Below are 24,154 nucleotides of genomic sequence, written 5' to 3'. Positions count from 1 at the left end.
TATATATTTTAAAAATTTCACTGTTTTTGGCCGTAACCCCATTCAAAATAAAAACTTAAGTCTAAACTAATACAAATTACTAATCGATATAATCTATGAGGTACTGTTATTACTACTACCCACACATAATTTGTCAAGTACCTATATTCGCATGCATTATAATATATTATATTTCCTACCCATTCATATAATCATATAATAGACATATTGAAACCAGCTCATATTTTTAATGTTATCTATGTTCACCGACCATTATTGCAACAACTTAGAAACTAGAAGATGAACAAGCATTTTTATTTTGTGCATTTCAATTGACAGTTTGAACATGAGTACAAACAATTTCACACAATATATTCACAGTCTCCGCTCAGAAGCGTTTTTGCGGACCTGTACAATGATATTTTATCATTGAATTCAAATTTAACACATACATTATAATATTGTGACTTACTTACTGATGAGGTACACTCGACACCTACTGTACAGTAGAGCGGTCACCTACTTCCCCTTTTTCAATCATACTGACTGCAAATTGGCACATTTTCATTAGTAATTTCATCATAATATTAACTCTAATATTGGTTATTACCCGTATGCAGTAGGTGCCTCAATTCTATCATATGCAAGAATTCCCCCGGTTGAAAATTATTGCTCTAAATAGTACATTTTAAATTATAAAGATATTTACATTATTAGGTTCACGGGGATTACTTGCATTATATTACCTATATTTTATTATAATTCCATACGATTTTCAAAAAATATTCTATAAAAAATATAGTCAAAGTAGATAATTAAATATTCAACTAAAATACTTATGCAATACAATAATTCCTGTGCTCACTTGCCTAACAAAAATAAATTATCATGTTTCACGAAATTATTGTAATCAATTTTTTAAAAACACACCTACACATTGGTAAATCATTTTGAATATATAATATAATTTTATTTAGGTAGGTACTAAACAATTTTTTTAAATACAATAAACAAAACAAAAAATACTTTAATAATATTATGCTTATTCATTTATTATAAATAGTTGTCTGTTTTTAATTCTTTGACAACCAAGTATTTGCTTAAATATTTTACAACACTGCATGCAAATATGCATATTTCCTTATGTGTATGAAAAAAAAATACTATCATCGTCACGCTAATTTATTTTCTTTAAAAATGATTATTCATTATATGTTTATTGAACTCTAGTAAACTGGTAAATTAAACATTAAAAATTACAATTTAATAACAATAAAATGTATATATTGTACTTACTACTTGTAAAGCAGGGAAATAGTATTATGCTTATAAATATTATGTTGTTGCAGTATTTTTGAACTTGAAAATGCGTTTATTTGGCTATACCTATTATATTTTAATAGTTAATAACATAGGTTCAGTTGCATACAGAGTATTTTCAAATCGTATCACGAACTTAATTCCCACCTAACCACCCAGCTCAAAAGTAATTATATTAATATAATAAATATATAGTTTTATATAACAAGGGTTCGCGACCGGGACACAATAATACATGGGATGTGCACCACTGCACAGGTTATATACCTATATATTATTATCATCAATATATTATTATATAACCAATGATAATACCTAATCGTCGTTTCAAAAATCTATAAAAAATTCATAATGTTTCAGAACTTGTATGAAAAATGATATCCAGTGTGATTGGGCCGAACTTACAAAAACCATCTGCACGTCTTGCTGGTTATAAACCATCAAAGAAAAATAGTATAGTGTAGAAGAATTATGCTGCGTTGATGTAAATATTCACAATTCACATTCAACCATACTCATATCTCATAGGTATATAAAATATAAATATAACTTTTAATAAATGTATAAGTACATCAATACGTCATTAATATGTTATGATAGAATAAGTGACAATGTGATTTTAAAATTAAATTATATTATTATTATTATTATATAATCAATAATATTTGCAGTCTGTAGCCACAATTTTAATAGGCAATTTTCTCATTTCTGTGAAGGGTATTTAAAAATTCGATAACATTATCTGACAAGAAGTTAAGATTTTTTTAGTTAAAAATAATTTAATATTCTAGACACTGGTATGTGGCAGTGTAAATCATTTTCGTCCATCCAACTCAAAGGTCATGTTAATTTTATAAGACCGCTCCCGCACAACCGGGTGTTAATCTGCGTGTAGACAGATTTTATAAATCGTATCAAAGCTCTATGGCTATTCTGTAATTATTGACTATATAGCTTTTTTGTTGTATGATTGTTATTTAATTAATAAAAAACAATTCTTATGAAAATGAAAGTAAACATTTTTCAATAATTTTTTGACAGTTTAACTACTTACTAATAATAGCTAAACGTTTACAATAATTGCATTAAATTCTTAAGAGTAAGCAAACAATGGATTTGTTAGACATTCGATTTTCCATTATTTTCTTATCATCACACAATAATATTATGTTCTAAGAAGTAAGAACAATTGACCAAAATCGACACCGACAAGTTTTTCATTGTGAAACCTGTCCAATACGATCCTGAATTGCAGTTTCTTAAATTGTCTACAAAGATAAATATTTGTGCATTAATTGTATATTTTAAAGTAAACTCATGACTTCTTATATGGAATTATTAAACTATACCTACTGTGGTGTTAATATTGTGTTATTAAAACTAATTAAATGTTTTATGTTGTATGAATACCTATAAATATTTACACTGTACGTCTGTACAGTACATACCTATACCAACCTACCTATACTACAGTGTAGTGGTAAAATAATAGTGATTTGTAAATTGATTGAAAATAAAATACTTCAAAATCAGTCCCAATTGATTTTATTAGAATATTTTACTACCTATATAATACAAGGACAGAACACACAGGTGAATTATAAAAAAATATAAGACAAGTAGTTAGATGCAATCACGAACGATTTTATGGATTCTACCTAATTTAGTAATTATTTTATTGTGATCCTCTAAATTCTGTATTATCTATGGTTACAACATAAAATGTTAGTTTTACACACTTCACCATACAAAACTAATGGCAAACCTATGTAAAAGGTATTAAAAGAAAATATTAAATCTCTATTATAAACAATATAAGCTATTATATCTAGATATACTCATATTATGTGGAAACACAAAACTTACGTAAGTAGGTGTTGGTCTGCTAAAAATAAAACATGTTTTATTGCATATTATTAATATAAGTATTATAATTAATTATAATTTACAGTATTATTATTTGCAATAAACGTGTATAAAACTATGAACACTAAAAATGAATTATACAAAACTCATTTATTAAGTAACGTTTCAACATCAAATCGATGCCTATCAAATAAATGTATACAAACAATTTGTTGTAGGTAGTCAAAAATCTAAATTATGCACATGCACATGCACCATATATCCTCAAATCCCAATATCAAGAATATTAGAATATCTATATATTTTAAAATATATGTATACATAAGTATAGTATCTATGTATCTATAGTGCCTATAGTATACATCTATGGGTATTGTCAATTTAACACAAAGGAACTATTTTGATTTTGAAAAATAATTGATGAAGACTTTAAATTAATGGTTAATAGTGTTGTTCTCTATTGGTAACTATAATTAATATTGTTAAAAATACATTGTCAGTAATAAATCATTGCATGATTAATTATATTTATAAATAAACAAGCTATTAATTCAATTTATGCGGAAGTAATAATTTCAATTATAAACATCCGTCAATAGTGTTACTAAATTTATCGACGTGTCTGTATTGTATAACTAATCGATTGATTTATTTTGCTTATTTCACTGCACTCGGTCGATGGTACAATGGTACTATGATTTATGTTAAAATCGAGTAAAAATACAATTGAATGTTTGCAGAATACCATTTGTCATCACGTATTTCCGGAATGGCCTGTCTTCATCGTAATTTGTAAGTACAGAATAGTTCTGATTTGGATGTAGGTATCCTGCACGCACTACATAGTATATTCTTACCTATTTTTAAGTTTTAACTTCTGCAGTTTGTCGTTTTTAACAACATGTGCAGTTTTAGCCAAGAATTTTAGAAATATTGATAAATTTCAATTACTAGATTAATGCTAAGTTTATGTATAGTACATTATAATTCATACATAAAAACACACGTAGTTAATTTTTCATAATATTTGTATTTTATCTACTAAAAATTTAAATTTATAAACCTTACTGGTTGATGAAATTTCATATAAATATATAATTGTAAATGTTCCTGGCTATCTTTAGCAGTTTTATAATAAAAGTTAGTTGATTTTGTCTTTCCACATACAACATACATTGTATTTACTATTTATACTTCAGCTAAATTTGCAGTATTATGTAAAACGCATATATTATACTATATAATAAAAAACTGAAGGTCATTATAACAGTGCGTGATTTGTAGATTAATTTTTAATTTCTTTTAATGATAGCATGTACAGTGTTTTTATTTTTCAGAATTTAATGTGAGGAATGTAAAAATGGCTGCTCATCGATGCCTATCTTCATCTAAATTATAGTCATTTGGCTTCAAGTGACTTAATTACCTTCGAACAATATAATGTTGAACCAGAATACTGTGAAATGTTGTATTTATGTATAGGTACCTAATTTTGAACTAAGTATCGAAGAGGCGAGACCTATCAATAAGATCGTTTTGTCACGTACAAATAATCAACTTTATTGAAACATTATTTTATTTGTATATCACAGATAACGTGTTATACTTACGTGTTTGTAAGATTCGAAGCTAAAATAGCTAAAATATGTATTATTATTCATTAGAGTTGCTGAAATGAATAGAAATTAACAAAGATTTTTTCCATTTGAATGATTAAAAAAGTGTATTTTTTAATACATCACTTTCAATATTTTTAGTTATATTTTATGTTTTTTTTTTCAGTTTCATTTGTTGTCGAAGTGTGTGATTTCAGCTTTTTTTATTATTCTATTCAAATATATACAATATATTATATTACAATCAGTTTCTTTCACCAGCAATTTTAATGCACCGAGAAATGAATCTTGCATATTATATTAAAAATATACGTATAGATAGTACCTACAATCATTGTGGAATAATTGATCAACAAATGGCTATAAACTGAATGCTATTTATTCATGTCGTGATTTATGTATAAAATTTAAATTGAGAGCTGAATAATAAATACAATTGATTATAATTTAATACAATATAATACATATTATATTAGTATATTTGTAATTTTGTAAGTTTAGTGGAATTATTAGGTAAAATTTAAAACTAAAACTTGTTCTTGACGTTGTTTCTGTATGTACCTTACACTGTACATATATGAGATCATGTGATTTCCTCGTTCACATACTATAATAATAATATACTCTTATACCAGCTTAATGCTAAATCGTTAATACTTACTTAACAATTATTTGAATAATAAGCAAATAATAAATTTATTTTAAAATATTTAAATAAATTAGCTTTATATAAATGGGCTATATTATTATAGATTTTCAAAAGACATGAAGAGTTGAAAACACCTATCTAAATTTGTGTTAGACGTAAGAGTTTACAGTTCCGTTCAGTATAATACAGGTATACTGTCGTATGTACAAGGATGTCCTGTTGTTTTTAGACTCTCGAGCGGAGAGATGAATGTACCTATTTTCTTTTAAATGTGTGCTAGCCGTAAGGTAGTATCTAATCCTTAATATAATTTAATGTTAGGTACAATATTATTTATTTATACTACAATAATTATACATTTAAGGTAAGTTATTATGCGTATTAATTTAGTGTTATAAATAAGTTATATATTATTAACTAAAGATAATATTGTAATTCCAACATTAATATTCACATATCGCATATTATACGCGATTCGTTCACATCTCAAGGGCACGTGTGGCCGCGGGTTATTAAGATGATGTTTTTCACCAGCATGTGTTGTCTCTGTCTTTACGTGAAGAAAAATCTGTTTTACTCTGATATATTTAATATTAGAGTGAATTGACCATTATCGAACAAGATAATGGCATCATCTAAGGTACCTAGGGAGAAGTTTTTTGATGTTTTAATTTTGAAACAAGTCGTGAGAATTTTAAAAATTACAAAAACTACAATTGAGCCGCAACTACCAATTTTGTATGAAAGGTTTATTCTCTAATAAGAAACCGTGTAAATATCAAGCAATATTATAATTAGATTTTTTTTTTTTGCAATATTCTTTTACGCATCAATTAAAAATATAGACTGTTTTTCCTCTTAAATCCTGAGACATATAATTAATTAAGTCTGATGCTCTGATAGATATCTTAATAATATATAGTAATGAACAATTTAGTATACATAAATTATTAACGGGTGACAAACCGATTACAGTGCTACCTAATCAAAAATATTCATCGGTATTAGGTATACCATAGACGTATAATCAGTGGCGTATATAGGGGGGAGGCCCCCTAGGCTACGTGGCGGATCCAGGGGGAGGGCAAAGGGGGAATTTGTCCCCCCCCTAATCACCGTAGTTTTCCTTCGTTTTACACTGTGTTTAGCCAATTTTGGAACTTTTCATACTTTATAGGTACACCTGTGATCTAAATCGTATACGATATACCACACCTGTATCATTTCAAACATTACATTTTATGAAAATGATTTAATATAATATTATCTTTTATTCGATTTTAAATCCTCGTGATAGTTACATATTTTATATTAATAACGAAACACTGGCCGATCAGTTGTTTGGAAGTCCAAAAGCTGGGTAATCCCAGTCGTCCCTATAGCTGCTATTGTATCTAAATGCTCTGTTAGTTACTACTGTAATTTTTTAGGGAGTTTCATCATTAGGTACTTGCTGTGTTCAACAATAGGTAGTTGTGTATACCTACACACTTTTTAAATGTTATATAATATATACCTAATTAAAATGTACAAATTGTATAAATATCTTCCTGTTACGGCATGGTTTAATGGTTATGTACCCAATATGATAATAGGTAGGTATACGTTTTTTGTTTTTTGGAATACACTTTTTGGTAAAGTACCTACTTTAAATTATTATTGCTCTCAGATAAAACGATTTGAAATTGAATAGGTACATATTAAACTTTTAGTGGGTACCTTAAAATATGCTTAAAATACTGTGAATAAAAAATACTCGAATCTCTGTAACTTTTAACTGTGAGAGCGTGCGGAGCTTAGAAACAGTTAGATCCATATTAGAACGCCATACGCTGCTTCATTATTGCTTTGAATTGAGTAAAAATAACAGTTTATAATTGAGCTAAGCATCTGCAGAGTTAATGAATATCTATGGATGTGGGTGCTTGTAAGGACATATTCCTGCGTCAGCGGCTCCACTCACTTAAAAATACACTTAAAAATCGTTAAAGAATTGGCGTAAAGATGCAGACATACAGTAACCATTAGTTACAGTCTTAGACCTAAGTAAAATATGATTAGGGTCACAATAGCGTTCACACATATGGCTATAATGTATTAAAATATCGTTGATCGCTACCTAAATATTTACTTACTTATAATAGTTTTGACCAAAATTACTTAAAAAAACGGTTTTTATAAGCGATGAAAATGTTCATCAAGAAACGATTGAAGACATGTTGGAATGTAATTTCTAGTAAACTAAAATTGTCTTAATAGTTAATTTATAAAAATAGTTTTAATAAAATATTAAAATATATTCAATTATATAAACATCTACAAACAATATTTTGTTAAATAACATAATATCTTTCCATTTTTTTTTTATATATCTGCAGCTGCTAATGACGTGATTGCCATTATATTAAAAATATATGTCAATTTTGACGTGGTGAATTTAATGACACTATACAACGTAATAATATATTACTGTTTTCTGTTGTATATTTATATTATTATATTTCATTTTGGATTGACAAAGCTGACCAGGAAGTAAGGTGCTTGTCGAGTGTGGTTGTCGTTACTTGTTTTTTTTATAAAATTATTTTGTATAATTCTTATTGAACTGTACAATGTTTAAACATTATTTATTCGTTCGATATGTTTATAATGTAACTTTTTATTAACCTTGAAATTACATTTTTTTATTTCCTTGAATTATATTTGTTAACGTCATCGTGAGAACTGATTCGATTAAATAACAATAATTACTAAAGACTAATCAATATATAATTCTTAGGTACAAACATTTTAAGAAAACTACAATTACAACTGTCCTTAACCATCAAACTTTGAGCTTATATAAAAGCGATGGTTCAATATTTACTAGTTAGTAACGTAGGACACTTAGGCGTCCAAATCCTATTTACAATCGAACTATTTGAAGTTACTATTTGACCGGTATATTATTTGTTCGGTAGAAATGGCAAATTCTGTGTATGGCACCGTTATTATTATAGTTTTTTGTGTGAATAATGTTTTTTCAAAATTGAAGCCCATACGTAAGTTTTAAATTAGAGTAAAATACATCTAAAAATAATTTTATAAATACAAGAATTAATTTATCTTTTGTAATTAAGAATGATGATTTAATTGTATAACGTGTTGATGGACCAAACATAGTTTAACTATTTTTTATTTAAATGCCTTTTTTTTATATCTAATTAACGTATGGTTTAAATTATTATTACCTACGTATTTTAATAATATGTTACCCATTTAATATTTTACACGTTGTACAATAAATTATAGGCTATAATGTATTTTATTTACGCAATATATTTTTTAGTTACTATTATAATATTTGATAAATAAAACTTTTAGGTGTTATTTAGGTATATCGTACAACTTTAATAGTTTAATATCATATCGATATTTGAATAGGCACTTTAGTCTTAGACCTTAGTACAACTACTGTAAGACATTTTTAGGTATAATTCTTCCGAATATTCAATACCTTCGAAGTCTTATTTTATTAGATACCTATACTATTTTGCTAAATAATTTTTGTTAGCCCTTGGGTATATAATACTGTTTATAACTAGGAATTTAAACAATTCTTATAGCCAATTTCGAAGCTTTTGAAATCATTCCAACCAGCTTATTTAATTGGTTTATTTTTAAATTACATTCTATTATTATGCCAGTAGCTTAATGTTTTTCTTTAATTATTGATACCAAATTATTATAGCATGTACCTATCATAAATACTTAAATAATAAATCTATTGATCTTATCAGAAATTAGATGCTTAGTATTTTCATTTCGTTGTTGATAAATCGAAATTTGTTGTTTATCTTACAGTTTTTTCTGCAATCTGCATATAATAATAATCTTTAATACATCAACCAAACCTAACATAACCAAATAGTAATTAATCATCAGATAAAAAATTCGGTAAAACTGTAACCGATAGACGTTTACCATGTAAAATTTATTGTATATAAATATCAAATGATTAAGTGTGGTTTAAAAAACAAATTTACTCGATTTTAGCTGATTACTTACATATTTGTCATCGCTCAGATCCGGACATTCCAAAATGTATTATAGAATCAGCATATTTTTTAAGACCTAAACTTGCAGAAGGTAAATAATAAACTTATTTTAAAATTGTATTATGCTATTTATTGCATTTACTGTACTTTCCGTAAAGCGATCCATACACGATCAATATTCGATATTGATTATATTATTGACCCTGTATTGGTTATATTTAAAATATCAAAACCGTTTGGAAATTTATTGACGGGTTTTTGTTGATATCAATAATATTGACCGTGTATGGCTTGAGCGTTGTTGAACAAATCATTTAAAATTTTATCAAACGTTTATTTAAGGAATTCCCGAATTCGGCGTCGCCCCTATGGACCCAATGTTAATTAACACTCTTATTCCAACGGATGGGAACGGGCTGAAAATAGAGACCACCAATTTATTAGTCACCGGAACCAGAAATTTTACAATTAGCCATCTTATGTAAGCATAGTACAGTAATTAAACCACACATAATTTTTCCCTTGTCCATTGCATTTATGAGAATATACAAATATTTACTAATTGTTGGGATTAAAGAGCTGACATAGACAAACAGAAGTATAAGTTTCAAGTGAGATTTCCTCACATGCACATACTCGGTAATTACAGCATCGACGGAAAAATCGCAAGAATGATCATCAAAGGTCAAGGAGATTTCGATTTGGACATATGTAAGTTGTGGTACTTTTATAGTTTTTTAATATATAATTAATGTATAATATTCATTCCGGTGTATTGTGATGTTTGGGAAGTTAATTTTTTAATTGATTTTTTTGGAGCTGTTTTTTTTTCTTCAAAAAACTAAAATGATTTGGATTTAAGATGGGGTGAAATGCAACGTAACGCTACTTGGAAACGTAATCGATATCGACGGTTTGAATTATATACGTTTCCATCATATATCACTTAGAATTGCAATAAGCAGAGGCAGTATAGAACTAAGAAATTTATTCGGCGGCGATAAGAACTTGGGTAAGATAATATTGAATTGATTATAAAATAATCTGTAATTCGCACAACTCATAGGATGTGAACTAAAACAATATTGAATACGCATCAAATCGTTTTAAATATTAATTATAAATTGTATTTATTAAATCATCGAATAATAAGGTATTTGAAATACTAAACTCACACAAAATATTATTTTAAACTTATTGACGTAATGGTATAAAAAACATCCCATAATTATATAAACTGAAAAAAATATAAATATTATATAATGAAATATTCGATATCTATTGATATTGAAATAAATTAAAAATAAAGTACCTGACTTAAATCCTATTTATAATTAATCTTTAGTATTGATTTTCTCTTAGGTGAAATACTCAATATGGCTATAAATGCCAATTTCGTTATGTTTTTCATGGAGCTCAGGCCAATCATTCAAAAAGTGCTCGAAGAGTTCGTGTTAGACACTGTGGAAAAGCTTACGCAACACTTTACCTACGAACAACTGTTTCCAGATTAACAATATGAAATCACCAATATTTTGTTTTTTATAAGTCTGATATATGTTGTAAAATATTTTTAGAGGGCTAGTAAATTTGCCATTTTTAATATGATCACATTAATTGGTAACAATAATATATTATACTATTTATTAAAAAAAAATACATTTTATACGAATAAGCTCGTTACAATTTTCTCCTTAAGCTACTAATACACAGAACAGAAAAAAAACCAAGAATAATTACATTGAAGGTGAACCATTAGATTATGGTATAAAACCAGACACTACTCTGTTACGAAAATTTCCTCAAGCGGTAAACCAGTCAAAATCTGATTTATCATAGAGAGCACCATTTTACCGGCTAGTTCTTCAATCATTGGCATCGTTAGTTTCCTTAGCTCTGCTTTTTGGCTCTTCATCATATCGTTCAATGCTCTGTCTAAACATTCAAACATCATTCGCAAACGTTAAAATATTTCAATAAATAATGTTATTTTCATTAAAAATAAAATAAACAACAACAAGATAAAATATGTTACTTTTTAGTTATCGTGATATGAATAAATAAATAAATTAATAAATTATATTATTCACTATCTAACTTACTTAGGTTTTGATCTTTCTTGAACAAATTTTCAATCACAATTGCGTAGTCTTTGAAGTTAACTTTGATGTCAATGGTGTCGAACAGTAAAAGAGACTCGTTCTTCCTCTTTATCGTCTTCCCGTTCAATGTAGCTTTGACTGTAATGTCAGCTAGAATATTATCATAAGATTTGTTTTTATTAAGGAACAATCATTAACCCTAATAATACCACATAAATCATAATATATAGTTATGGCAATAGTTCTAACTACTGGTCTATAATATTAAATACTGTAGACCGTAGATACAATAAAAACATTGGTGTCATGTTAAATAAGTCATGGGTTATTTTATTATTTTCATTATTGGACGATTGTAAATTAAATTTCAACTAACTAAGATAAAGAGTGTTTAAATTTAAAAGTTATTTGATTCATGCAGTATAATTGTAAAATATCTAAGTTGCAAGTTTGCAACCTTATGAGATTTTCATCACAATATTATCTGGTCAATTTTTTGTTGGATTTTTAGTTGTATGATTAGCAAAAAAAAATTAAATCCATAGTTGGTTAAAATGTTTTAATACTTACATAAAGTTTTAATTACTACTTAGGATTATTGTATTTCCTCGTTAACTTGACTATTGTTTAATTAATTCAAGGTTTTATATGGGTTCAAGGTTAGGAATAGTAAATTACTTTGCACAAGTGGTTGATTACGTAATTTATACTTTTTACTGAATTCATTAAAAATTGATCTGGTAAATCACGTAAATTATAATTTTATTTAATGTTGTGCTTTTTGTCATTTAATAATGCGAAAAAATAGTTCTATCTACCAACTCAAGATTATTGACAAAATTTTAAATTGATTTGATTTTTGATTTTAATTTTAAATACCAAGTATTTTGTACAATTTCCGTCTTATGAAGTTACCTATTTATACATTTAATTTAATTTGAAACCATAAAAAAACTATAATTATTTTGTTTATTTATTATAATGCTCACAAACAATAATTATGAAAAATATTATTTCTGATATCTATATATAAAAATATTTAATTGAAAAAGTATTGATATAATAATATATGTTAAAATGAATTATGTTTAATGTGTGGGAAAAAGTGCTTATGAACTGATTGAATTTGAATTTATACAAATTAATAGTGAGATTTATTACAACCACTATAGTAGTGTTGAAGATTTCTTTAATTAAAATATAATTATCAATAATGATATTGAATTGTGCAAGATCTATATATTTAGAATTTTTTTAATTTAGTTATTTCACTATTCAGTATTCACCAATGGTGAAATACTCTTCATTTAAGCAATATTTATACAGTACCTACATGTAATGTTTTATTTATGGGGGCTGGTAAAAATAATGAATATATATACCAAAAAGAGAAAAATATTGAAAACACTTAAGAAACAAAATATGGTGTGTAAGAAAATTATACTACCTACTGAGGGTTTATAAAAAGAGTACGACAGATATAAGCAAAAGCATCGTAAAAAAGTTCTGTTTATGATTTTTGAAAATTTTGATTTTTTTCTTTTTACCAAATTATTGTCACGGAAAAATAATGTAACCTACTCAAAATTTTAACTTAAAACCATGTATCAAATCATTTTTGCCATTTTATGAACCATTATAGTGCTTGGTGGTTAGAAATATAAAAATAGCGTAAAACACAACATTAATGTCTCATTGTTTTTATTTGTTCATAAATTGCTATTCATAACTTTACTTTTAAATTTTTGAGTTTAAAAAAATATTTAGATAATCTTATTTATTTTCATGTATATTAAAACCACAATTAAATTTATTGTATTCTAAAATAATGAATTCTGATAATCTTTATAAATTTATAAAAAAGTTATTTTAAACACAATTAGTAATGATTTAGAGTAAATACAATTTGTGGATATTATCCTATAGGTACAACAATTTAAATTATAGTTTTACTAAAATAATTTAAATTAAAAAAATAATCATAATTTTATAAACCTATTTTTCGTAAAATTTAAAACTGAAAACGAAGAAACGTATAATAGCACGCGTAGACAATTTTATCCTAAAATGTTGCGACACAAAAATATTTAGTTTTGTTATTACCTATAAAGACGCAGAGCAACGTATCGCTATGGAATTTAATGGTTGACTACCGGAATAGAGCTATTATCATAGGTATTAGGTGATATTGGTCTAAACTCTATTTGTATCAGAACAACTTTTGGACAATTTTTTTTCTAGAAATGGCAATTGGTAATGGAAATAATATACTAAAGTTAAATATTGCTGCCGTAAATAAATACTAGTAATAATAATAATAACAATAATAATAAATGTAATTCTGATGCATAAAAAAAACTTTTTAAAATGTTTTCAGACATTTGCAGTTCTTTCAGCCACTCACCATCATCAGTATACATTATATGGAACAGTTATTTAAAAATTGTTACTATTTGATATTTTGGATCATCCATAAATATATAACAAGTATTGACTTTAGTTTTCCTCAACAATATTTAAAAATTACTTTACAATATTATCATACTCACTGGCATTTATGTACACAGGTCCTGTGCTTTTAATTGGCATATTAAACATGATTAAATTTACGTCATACTCTCCTTCTATTTGAAGTTTTGGGAAAGAGAGGTCGATGAAGAATTCGTTCTTTTTAACATCCACCCTGGAAATGAGTAAATAAAATATAATACAATAATATATAACTATAATATATGGGTTATGATATTATAATAAGCTATTGGTTAGTGGTTAAGTTTCATGTTTATAAAGAATCACTTAATGCGCTTTTATAAGATGTTGATACTTACTTAAGGTCGTGAATATCAAATTCAGATGAATGATGGACAACTAAGTTACGTGCAAATGCCCTAGTTTTATTAGATTTTTGAACAGTGCCACCGAATAATGTGGCACCCAGGCCTTGGAATATTTTTAAATCAATTTCTGGAATTAAAAATGGCTCCAACGCCGGTATGTTAAGTTCAGGTATACCTATGAACAATATATTATTATGAATTATGGTTAAACGTGTATGATCAATACAATTTATGTAATTTAACAAATACCAATATTTATATATATACAAATATACAATTAATTCAAGTTAAACAAACATTATTACAATAATAAACTTATAACTTATACATATAGTTTGTATTATTAGGATAAGTCTTATAAGCGTTATTATAAACGTATTAAGATTTATGATATTTAGACCTATAATTATATACCTATAATATTTTGCACTGTTTTAACTAAATAATATGATTACATTGCCCCTTATTAATATCGTGTATTTTAAATTATAATTATAATATAAGTTTACCTGTTTTAGAATGCTTTAAAATATCTTTCATTAAGCTAGTTAAACATTGGCTTAATTTTGGGTCCGAAAGCTTGCATAGCGTCGTGTACTTAGCTGAAATCATAAATTACATCACGATATAAAGATATATTTAAAATACATCAATTCAATATACTAAACGTATATATTATATTATATATACGAAGTAAAATATAAATACAAAGTATCACATCTAGTCTATTTGTATGGGAAAATACGGGTTTCTATTCTACAGATTCTTTTGGCGAAAAAAAATCTGATTATTATTTTTACTGTGGTCATATAATAATAATGTGGACTGAAAATATTGTTGATAATTCGTTTTTTTTTACTGAGGAAACCAGCAAAATATTATTAAAACGCATATTATAGGTGTCATTATTGAACTGGCGGGTTTCTATTCACAGGGGTTGAAAAGTAAGCCGTATACAAACATACTATAACATAGCCATTAAATGATAATATTATAGTTGCATTGATGAATCGAATACTTCACATGGATCCTCCAGGGAATAGCACTTCGGGTAGCACGTCCCGCTATAAGGGCTACGATGTATAGGTTTATAATAATATTATATTTTATTAATAGTCGACACGTGTTTGACGCAGACATGAAGTCGTGTCGAAAGTGCCATCGGTTCCACGAACCGTTAGTTCGAAAGTGTTTTAAATTCAGCCGGACACGTGCTGGTCAGGAATTCTAAATAATTGGCAGACGATTCAAAACCCTCGATGACGATTCGAACCTCCCGACGACAATTCGAAATCTCCGATCGGTGTATAAGTATATAACCACCAAACTCGCACTTACCCAGTCTGCTGGATTTCGCGGGCTTTCCCGCGACCGTGCAGACGATGGCCGCCAGAACCACGGCCGTCAACACAAACTTCATCGTCTTGGAGCTCACGTGCATGGCGGTGACGATATAAAATACTATCACGAATATCGACTATATGTGGGTATACGAAAATACAGCAATCGCCACAAGATACTCGCAACGGACGCGAAAACGATCGGATGGATACCCACGCGAAAAACTTACTCTCCCGGGACTGACACTGCGTCGGAAAAACAAGACTATGATAATATGCGACGGGGGGTCGGATCGGAAACGACCCAGCAGAGACCGGAAGACGAACCGCCGCGAATTGTGTACAATGTGCGGGTAGCTTATAGGATATCGTCTAATATAATATAAAGTTTGTTTTGTAATATTATATTATATTATTACGATCTACAGACCACCACGAGCACACGACGACACTGCGGCAGCGACGGTTTTCGGCGTCGGAGTGTTGGGCTGCCACCCGGCGACCGGCCATTTCAACTGCTGCAGAATCAGCGGCGGGGCTCGATTTCGACCTTGACAATCGCGCGCGTCGGCCGAGACACGCGCTCGGATTCGGCGAGAGCGAGAAAAAATTTAATTACAATAATAATAACGACCGGCGATTACCGTCGCCGCCGTCGCGATGATTATTATAATAAAACAATTGTGCCACCCGCCCACTCGTAATAATATTATGAATTATGATAGTATAATGATATACATATTATAATATAAGCAGGTGCGTAAGACGTTACGACGACGTCGTCGTTGGTGTTGTTGCTGTTGTTGTTGCCGGGAAAATCGGTTTTATTTTTTAAATATTTTAAATTGTTTTTCCCTCTCGCCCGAAACTCGTAATAATATTTAGCCAGCTGCGGTTCATCGTCAGACGTATATAAATTGGGTGCGCACATTATTGGCAGGGGGTATACGCCGCCGGTCGCGAATTCTTCCGTGCCAAAACGCGTCGTAATAACCGTCAATTATTTTATTTTCATTCGCCCGAAACCGGTTGTTACAATATTATTATTGACGTCAGTACTACTACCCGAGCGATAATATCATATCAGTCTCCGACCATGATGGCGAAAATAATAATAATAACATTGTTGTTGTTTTCGTTCTGACGGTCGGGAAATTCGCTCAGCAGGATGCACCGGATGAGGCCGAGAGGTTTTCTTGAAAAAAACCGCGAGACGATGATTATGATGATGATGATGATAATAATATGGTGTAGCACTGTAGCTGGTATAGTATGGTACGAGTCGCGGTCAGGTTCTGGTCGGTTTATCTCGCACACGCGTCATCAACTTACAGATCGGCAGTTACAACATTATTATTATTATTGTTATTATTAATCATGATTCATGGGTAGTAAGCTGTAGGTATAAATGCCATCGCCGTATATTATTGTATTCCGGTATAACGACGGACACTTAATTATAATAAGTACATATAAATTATTATTATAATTATAATACACATGACGTCGTTTTACTCGGTGCTCACGACCGGTGCTCGGTGTATTATAAACAAATTAAACGTCAGCCCAAAACGCGTATAATGTAGGCGCACACGTCTTGCCTTGATCACTGTGCGTTTTTATTATTCTACTGATTCGTTTTCGTTAGCTACACGGGTAATCGTTTTATTTACGACGATGAGTCCTATAATATAAATATGGTGTATACACTATAGAGTATAGATATACACTAGCCAATATAATATTATAACGTACAAACGACTATGTATATTATTATTATCTCGCGCATCACGGGTAGGTACTGCCGCTGTATTAGATATACCTGATGTACAGGGTGATTCACCGATTGTGATCAGTGCTCACCCCTTCTTCTTCTTCGGAAATGCGCAGTCTTACAAAATCTGATTTTTAGAATTTTTAATATACTCACCTGAAGATATTAATGATACTCACTCTCAATTTCTAGAGATTTCGGTATCAATATTATGAAGTGTCAACTGGGGAGACACAAACTTCTGTTTTTCAAACGACGATCCTTCTTTTATACTGTACATTATTCACCGGATAATGTTTCTGAAAATTCAAATAAATAGTAGTTTGAGTTATTTAACTTAAGTCCATGGTAATGGGTTTGGAAAATATGGGGCCTATTGTAGTTTTAAAATGTTATTTATTAATATTGTTATATATTAATCTATCAATGTTTATAATTTATAAAAATGGCTCAAGTACCTATATTTTAAATTCACAATTCTAGATACAAACATAAAATTTATTTTATATTTTTGTAAAATCATTGTTATACAATATAAACGTTTTAATAACTGAAAAACTACTCATTCAAATTTTGAATTAAGCACCTACATCGAAATTTTCATAAAAATACACAATGAATAATATACAGTAAAAAAGAGGTTATCATTTGAAAAATAGAAGTTTACATCGCCATAAGACACTCCTTATGTAGTAGGTAAAGCAAAATCTGAAGAATTTGAATAAATTCATCATTAAATGAAATAATGGTGGTGTCGTGGTGATCGTGCTTGGTGAATCACACTGTACATACGATCGTAAGGCCGTGACAATATGGTAAATCTTAAAACTACCGTCTTTCGAATAATTGTCTATCTCTTCAAAACAATATAATCTCAAATCATAAAAAACTCAGATTAAAACACATCATCACGATAGTGATTAATATAGACGCTTTAAATTTGTTATAATACGTAGGTATGACATACTGATTATATGCAGTGGCGCAGTGCATTATATCCGACTGTCCCAGAAGGTATTTTGTTGCAGGTTGAACCACATAATATGAGGCTTCATGTGTCTGAAAACCTCTTCGAAGCCCTTAGCTCAATCCAAGACAACACCAACAAAATCATCATATTTCAAAAACTTATTGATATATGCACAACATAATCTAAGAAAACTATTGTATTATTTATATGTAACGAATCTTTTTTTTTTTTTGCAAGCTAATAACCTAGTAGTTGATGCTGTACAATGAATAATAAAAAAAAAAAGCTGATAAGTGTACTTATTAATTATATAGATAGTTCTCTGAGTGTGTTGTGGATTTATAAATGCCTCTGATCGCCTTGTACTGCATGTCCGCTGTTCAACAGGACATACTTATTACCTAGTCTATTACGACATACCTATACATTTCAAGTCTGTGATTAAGTGTGTATTTTATAAATGTTTGCTTACACGGAATAATTGACGGAGTTTTAATAATTAGTATATTATTTAATTACTTAACTGACAAATTATTACAAGAATAATGAAAATATGGTAAAAATACAAGACGATGGCCTAAAAGAGATTTTCACAACATCATATACATTAATACATATACCTAATAAGTAATAATATAGTTTGATCTAAGTACCTAACCTACCTTATAACGAGATTCCTTAAAAATTATTTATTATTGTGTAGTACCCGTACCTATCCTTTTTATTGTTTCTTTATTAACACTAAGTTGAATTATTATATGTTAATTTATACATTATACCTATATTTTAAATTATTACTATGGGAAAAAACATGCCTGCAGCTAACTGTAAAGGAGTTAAGAATCAAGATATTCAACAAAAAAGTTATTCTAAGATTGTTACGTTTATTTAAAAGTAAATATACTTAAATTCTGTTGAAACTATTTTGTCGAAAAAACACCGATCACTAATATAGCATCAATATTGGATAGAGTCACACTATTTTGATCAAAATATGTTGCCTACCTATAATAGATAACAGATATTTTATACAATTTATCAAACACAATATTGTGTCTATTCAGTTAGTTTTGTGGGGGTCGCCATTTTCCACCAAAATCGACCTTTACGTTTACCGCCAGTATAATCAGTATCATCTAACGATGATAACCTCCCACCCACCACCAAAAATTTGGCGTATCATGTAATTTTGAGCCTATTTAATGTGGTAAATTTTAAACTCCTGATCTTTAGAAACATTTCTAGAATTTCTAAATGTAACAATGAAAATAGGTATCTAATTATATAATAATGCATACATATAGTAAAATTAATATAATAATTTATTATATGAATAATACCTACAAATATAATACTATGTATTAAGTTTTAAAACATTTTCATATTTTTGGATCGTTTTGTATTTTGACAGTTGTATCGTACTACAGAACCCTCTTGCTTGCCAATTATTTACATTTGTAATTATATTAATACTCCAGAATTAGTATTTTATTATCTACTATGGATTGATAAATCTATTGTAATATTATACTAAATACTAAAACGTATCATAAAAATATATAGCTAGGTATTTAAGAGTTTAATATTTAGCTATAAATTATTTAGACATAGGTAATATTAGCTGAAGGTCGTTCGAAATACGCACCTAGTAAACTCGTAGTTTAATAGTAGGTACCTATAAATATTATATAATGATTATACAGTGACATTAATTTCAGATTTGAATTACTGAGTACATTCCTTTGTTAATTTAAGTTCCTCTCAATATTAAATCTACGAGTACTTAAAATTCAGCAAAAGTACCTATAATATACCTACCTACTTAAATTTTTAGAAACAATAAAATTATTAATATTATATTATTATCAGGCATTTTTGTACGATGTTACCTATGCAAATGTATTTATTTAACCAATTGATTTCCCATGTCATTCAATTTTGTAGCTTGCAATAACTTTATAAAATCCAACTATCTGTGTTTAATTTATAATCGATATTAAGGCAGATTAAAATACTCATTTAAAAATATGAAAATATTATCTCCATTTCGGTATTGCACGTTGGAAACACTTGGTAAAATATGGATGGATAAGTCCGATGATCATTTACCGTGTTTTGGTAAGATCACTTGGATATAAAATCTTCCAAAGAATTGTTAGAGCTTTCATTGTACACACACTCGCCTGCACCCTTTATCCGATAATAAGACTTTACTGTTCAAAGTTGGGATGGTAAAAAATAAAACCATACCTAGGTAGTATAGGTAGTAGTCATTAACGAATTCATCAGAAGTGTGCTACCACATACTTTGTACCTATAAATGAAAATCTTTTTAATTGTTAAAACCATACTTCGAGTCATAGCTGTTGCAATTAACAATGCATCGAAATAATTGAAGGTAACATTTAAGAACAATATAATTATTAATATAACCATTATAATATTAATCGATAATAATATATCGTCTTGTATCAAGTGATTTTATAATGCTTAAGTATTCTATATGAAGCTTAAAGTGAGCATGTTGATAGCATGTCATACTTGGAAAATCAGTAAATGTATAATAATGTGGAAGTAACTTGTGGTAGTATTACATTTCTTTTTTAAATATTCACTTCAACATAGAGTAAACATCGTAGATTCGTAGAACATAATACGTATTATACGGACAATTATTTGTAAAAGTCTACAATTTTATTTTATGATTAATATATTAATACTCACCGTCGAAAATGAGAGTTAAACTTTAAAAAAATCACTTATTGTATGTGTCAATAAAATGTTTTTTTATTTTGAGCACAATACCTACATTTATAATTTATATATTATTAATATATTTTATTGGTACATGTTATGAGTTTAAAATACGTACTATTTCCTATATAAATATACAGCACGATTCATCAAGCAAGCTCACTACCATTTTTTCACTTAATGATTAATTTATTCAAAATCTATGGAATTTTAAGTATAGATATTTGTACCATATTTTCATATACTTAATTTTTTTATACCATTTAAGGTGTGTCCTGTGTTGATGCCAACTTATTTTTGTAGATAAGAATCAGCCTTTTATACATTAAAGTTTAAACTGTCAATCAAATTAGTTTTTTGAAAATTTATCCAATGAATGATATATCTTAATTGAAATTCGAACAAGGACTTAGTTTTTGAGTTATTTAATTTTGCGGACTAAGGATTATAGGACATTTTCACTCCACGCTAATAGGTTTAGAAGATATAGGGGCTCTCGGCTATGATGATTTTAAAATATTTTTAATTAATATTTTATAGATACCTATTAATCTATTTGCATTTTACATACTTTGTTTAAATTGTAAGTAGTATAATAAATACTAAGAGATCCAATATTAAATATATTTTTATATTTTTTAAACCCATTTTGAAGCAATACCTATTATCATTAGTGTGTAGATAGGTACACTTAAATAACTTAAAACGTATACTATTGTTTGAATTTTAAATTAGGTACGTCAACATTAAAAAAAAACACATCTGCTTAACAATTATGTATTTACAATTACATTCTCAACAGATCTAATAAAGGTCGGTTATCATTTGAAAAAAAGAAGTATATTATTTAATCTTTTGATCTAACCTTTCAAATTTCAAGGATTACTCAAATAGGTAAATACTCGTTTTATTTTTGAAAAACTATTATTTTATATATTACCTTGGTCCTTGACACTTGGTCCATGGAATTGACAAAATATATCGTCGAATAATATATTATTTTTCATTGTAATTTTATTTATATTACCTTGACAACCAAAATGATGGCTTTCTGCGGAACACTCGTAATTCGTATTTAGATAGGTAGTTTTAGTTCGGTTAGTGCCAATATATGTTTATTTGATTTTGATTTTTAATTCAATAAAAATATACTCAACAATAATATATATTTTGTATATAATATTAAAATAATATTCTCTACCTATAACCTATAAAGTGGAAATAATTTTGTATAATTTTAATGAAAATTCTTAGTAAAAATAAGTACATAAAGTTTAACAATTTGAAACTTGATTTGAAACAACTAATACAAAAAAAAATAATTATTGATTCCCCCGAAATGAACATTGATACAATTTCATAACAATATAATAAAGTAAAGCATGGTGTTATTTGCAGGGGTGTAGACGTGTAGTTATTGGCACCAAGTAATTTTGTTTTTCGTATATAAAATGTTTGATTATGAATTTTAGGGATACTTATACTGTCTTATTATCAGTCTTGATGTTATCATATTTATTTGATAATTTGCTATTCGATTTCGTAATGGAGCAGGTTAGGTTCCAATAACTACCAAAAACGAATTCATAAGGTCCCAATAACTTTACTCATGTATCACAAAAATACTACAATCGTATTTTTATTTTATAGTATCAGTATTTTTTATATCAGTAGGTATAGGTCTATCATAATATTAATATGTTGTTCAGGCGCGTATCGTAGTGATCGACTATAGTTTTTCTTCTGTACCTACTTAAGAATCTGATCGGAGCAAGGGATGTAAACATATAGTACATTAGTGCCCAGTTGTTGTAGGCAGAAGTAGTTTTACAAAGATGCATGTTTTTTATGCCTGTATCGTTATCACGTATTACGTTTTGCAGCAATACCATGAGGGGTACAGTCATACGTATTGTATGTATTACAATACAGTTAAACAAAGAAAATATTAGATATAGTACTACTTTTCTATGGATATTGTGCACAATAGGTAGTATACATAATATAGGAAAATATTACAATAATTATTTTATTCGCTTTAAGTGTGCTTTTTTTCTAGGGTGTGGGGAAAATCTATTTCCCACCAAGCGCTAACTTTCTGATTATATGGCATGTAAAGGAACTACACGGTGATAAAATAGAAAGTCAATAGTCCTATATATTATAACTCACAGGCTGAAAAATTTTGATTTAACATTCTTGTAACCTACGTTATAGCATATAGTTACAATATAGTAATCTGTAATATTGATATAATAATTAATAATTTGAAGTTGGGCTGATTATAATTAAATGTAGGTATGTCTGACATACTGTTAATCAATCAAATTAAAATATTCGATATTAATTAATTAGTAAATTCGTGGATTTAATAAATGTTCTAAAAAGTTAAAAATATAGTAGGCAGACAAAAAAAACGAACAGCTGTTAAAAATAAAGATTAAAAGTCTTTAGTAGTGTTGTAGGTAGTCATTAAATAATAGCAAATTAGAAATAATTGTGACATTGTTATAATATACTCGTAGTTTGAACCATTATTCGTAATAATCCTATTATCATCTATTATACTCGACCTTCTATAGAGTACCTACAGTTCACACTTTCCTTAAGTAATTAATGTATTTTTCATAGTTTTTCCTTGAAATAAATCAAAATTTTTATGTCATTACTAATTTTCCAAATTATTTTTTCTTTAAAATATTCTATATATATATATATATAATATATATAAATAAATGATTGTCTGTGTGTCCTTATGCATTCCTAAACGGCTGGACCGATGTTGATGAAATTTGGTACAGGGATAGATTAGACCTCTAGGCAGAAGATAAGATACTGATAGGCTAATTTAAAAAGGGAGAGGATCAACCCCATGCGGTGCTCAAACAGGGATTTTGATATTTCCGATGG

General features: G+C 28.1%; 2 protein-coding genes across 2 annotated transcripts; one reads left to right on the top strand and one right to left on the bottom strand.

Annotated features, from left to right (window-relative positions):
- Nucleotides 1–8,321: 8,321 nt before the first annotated feature.
- Nucleotides 8,322–10,597, top strand: LOC132946870 (putative beta-carotene-binding protein). The gene is made up of 5 exons (XM_061016973.1): nt 8,322–8,471; nt 9,466–9,558; nt 9,810–9,948; nt 10,045–10,178; nt 10,330–10,597. Exons 1-5 carry the CDS (start codon nt 8,393–8,395, stop codon nt 10,497–10,499), a joined length of 615 nt encoding a protein of 204 aa, XP_060872956.1. The 5' UTR covers nt 8,322–8,392; the 3' UTR covers nt 10,500–10,597.
- LOC132946869 (circadian clock-controlled protein daywake-like) lies at nt 10,569–16,248 on the bottom strand. The gene is made up of 6 exons (XM_061016972.1): nt 15,745–16,248; nt 14,916–15,008; nt 14,398–14,581; nt 14,119–14,252; nt 11,570–11,719; nt 10,569–11,402 (listed from the first exon to the last, which is right to left on the bottom strand). The coding sequence occupies exons 1-6, from the start codon at nt 15,845–15,847 to the stop codon at nt 11,248–11,250; spliced, it is 819 nt and encodes a 272-aa protein (XP_060872955.1). The 5' UTR covers nt 15,848–16,248; the 3' UTR covers nt 10,569–11,247.
- Nucleotides 16,249–24,154: the final 7,906 nt, after the last annotated feature.

This window comes from Metopolophium dirhodum, chromosome 6 (assembly GCF_019925205.1).
Source record: "Metopolophium dirhodum isolate CAU chromosome 6, ASM1992520v1, whole genome shotgun sequence".
Classification (NCBI taxonomy): domain Eukaryota; kingdom Metazoa; phylum Arthropoda; class Insecta; order Hemiptera; family Aphididae; genus Metopolophium; species Metopolophium dirhodum.
This window is presented reverse-complemented; position numbering and strand designations above follow the sequence as displayed.

What these genes read in the sequence shown, in the direction of transcription:
- LOC132946870 (XM_061016973.1), top strand. Translation starts at nt 8,393, where the DNA reads ATGGCAAATTCTGTGTATGGCACCGTTATTATTATAGTTTTTTGTGTG. An exon ending in AAGACCTAAACTTGCAGAAG is followed by an intron (nt 9,559 to 9,809) that starts GTAAATAATAAA and finishes CGTTTATTTAAG; the next exon opens with GAATTCCCGAATTCGGCGTC. An exon ending in TTTACAATTAGCCATCTTAT is followed by an intron (nt 9,949 to 10,044) that starts GTAAGCATAGTA and finishes TTGGGATTAAAG; the next exon opens with AGCTGACATAGACAAACAGA.
- LOC132946869 (XM_061016972.1), bottom strand. Translation starts at nt 15,847, where the DNA reads ATGCACGTGAGCTCCAAGACGATGAAGTTTGTGTTGACGGCCGTGGTT. An exon ending in TTTAAAGCATTCTAAAACAG is followed by an intron (nt 14,582 to 14,915) that starts GTAAACTTATAT and finishes TATTGTTCATAG; the next exon opens with GTATACCTGAACTTAACATA. An exon ending in ACCTGTGTACATAAATGCCA is followed by an intron (nt 11,720 to 14,118) that starts GTGAGTATGATA and finishes ATAATATTCTAG; the next exon opens with CTGACATTACAGTCAAAGCT.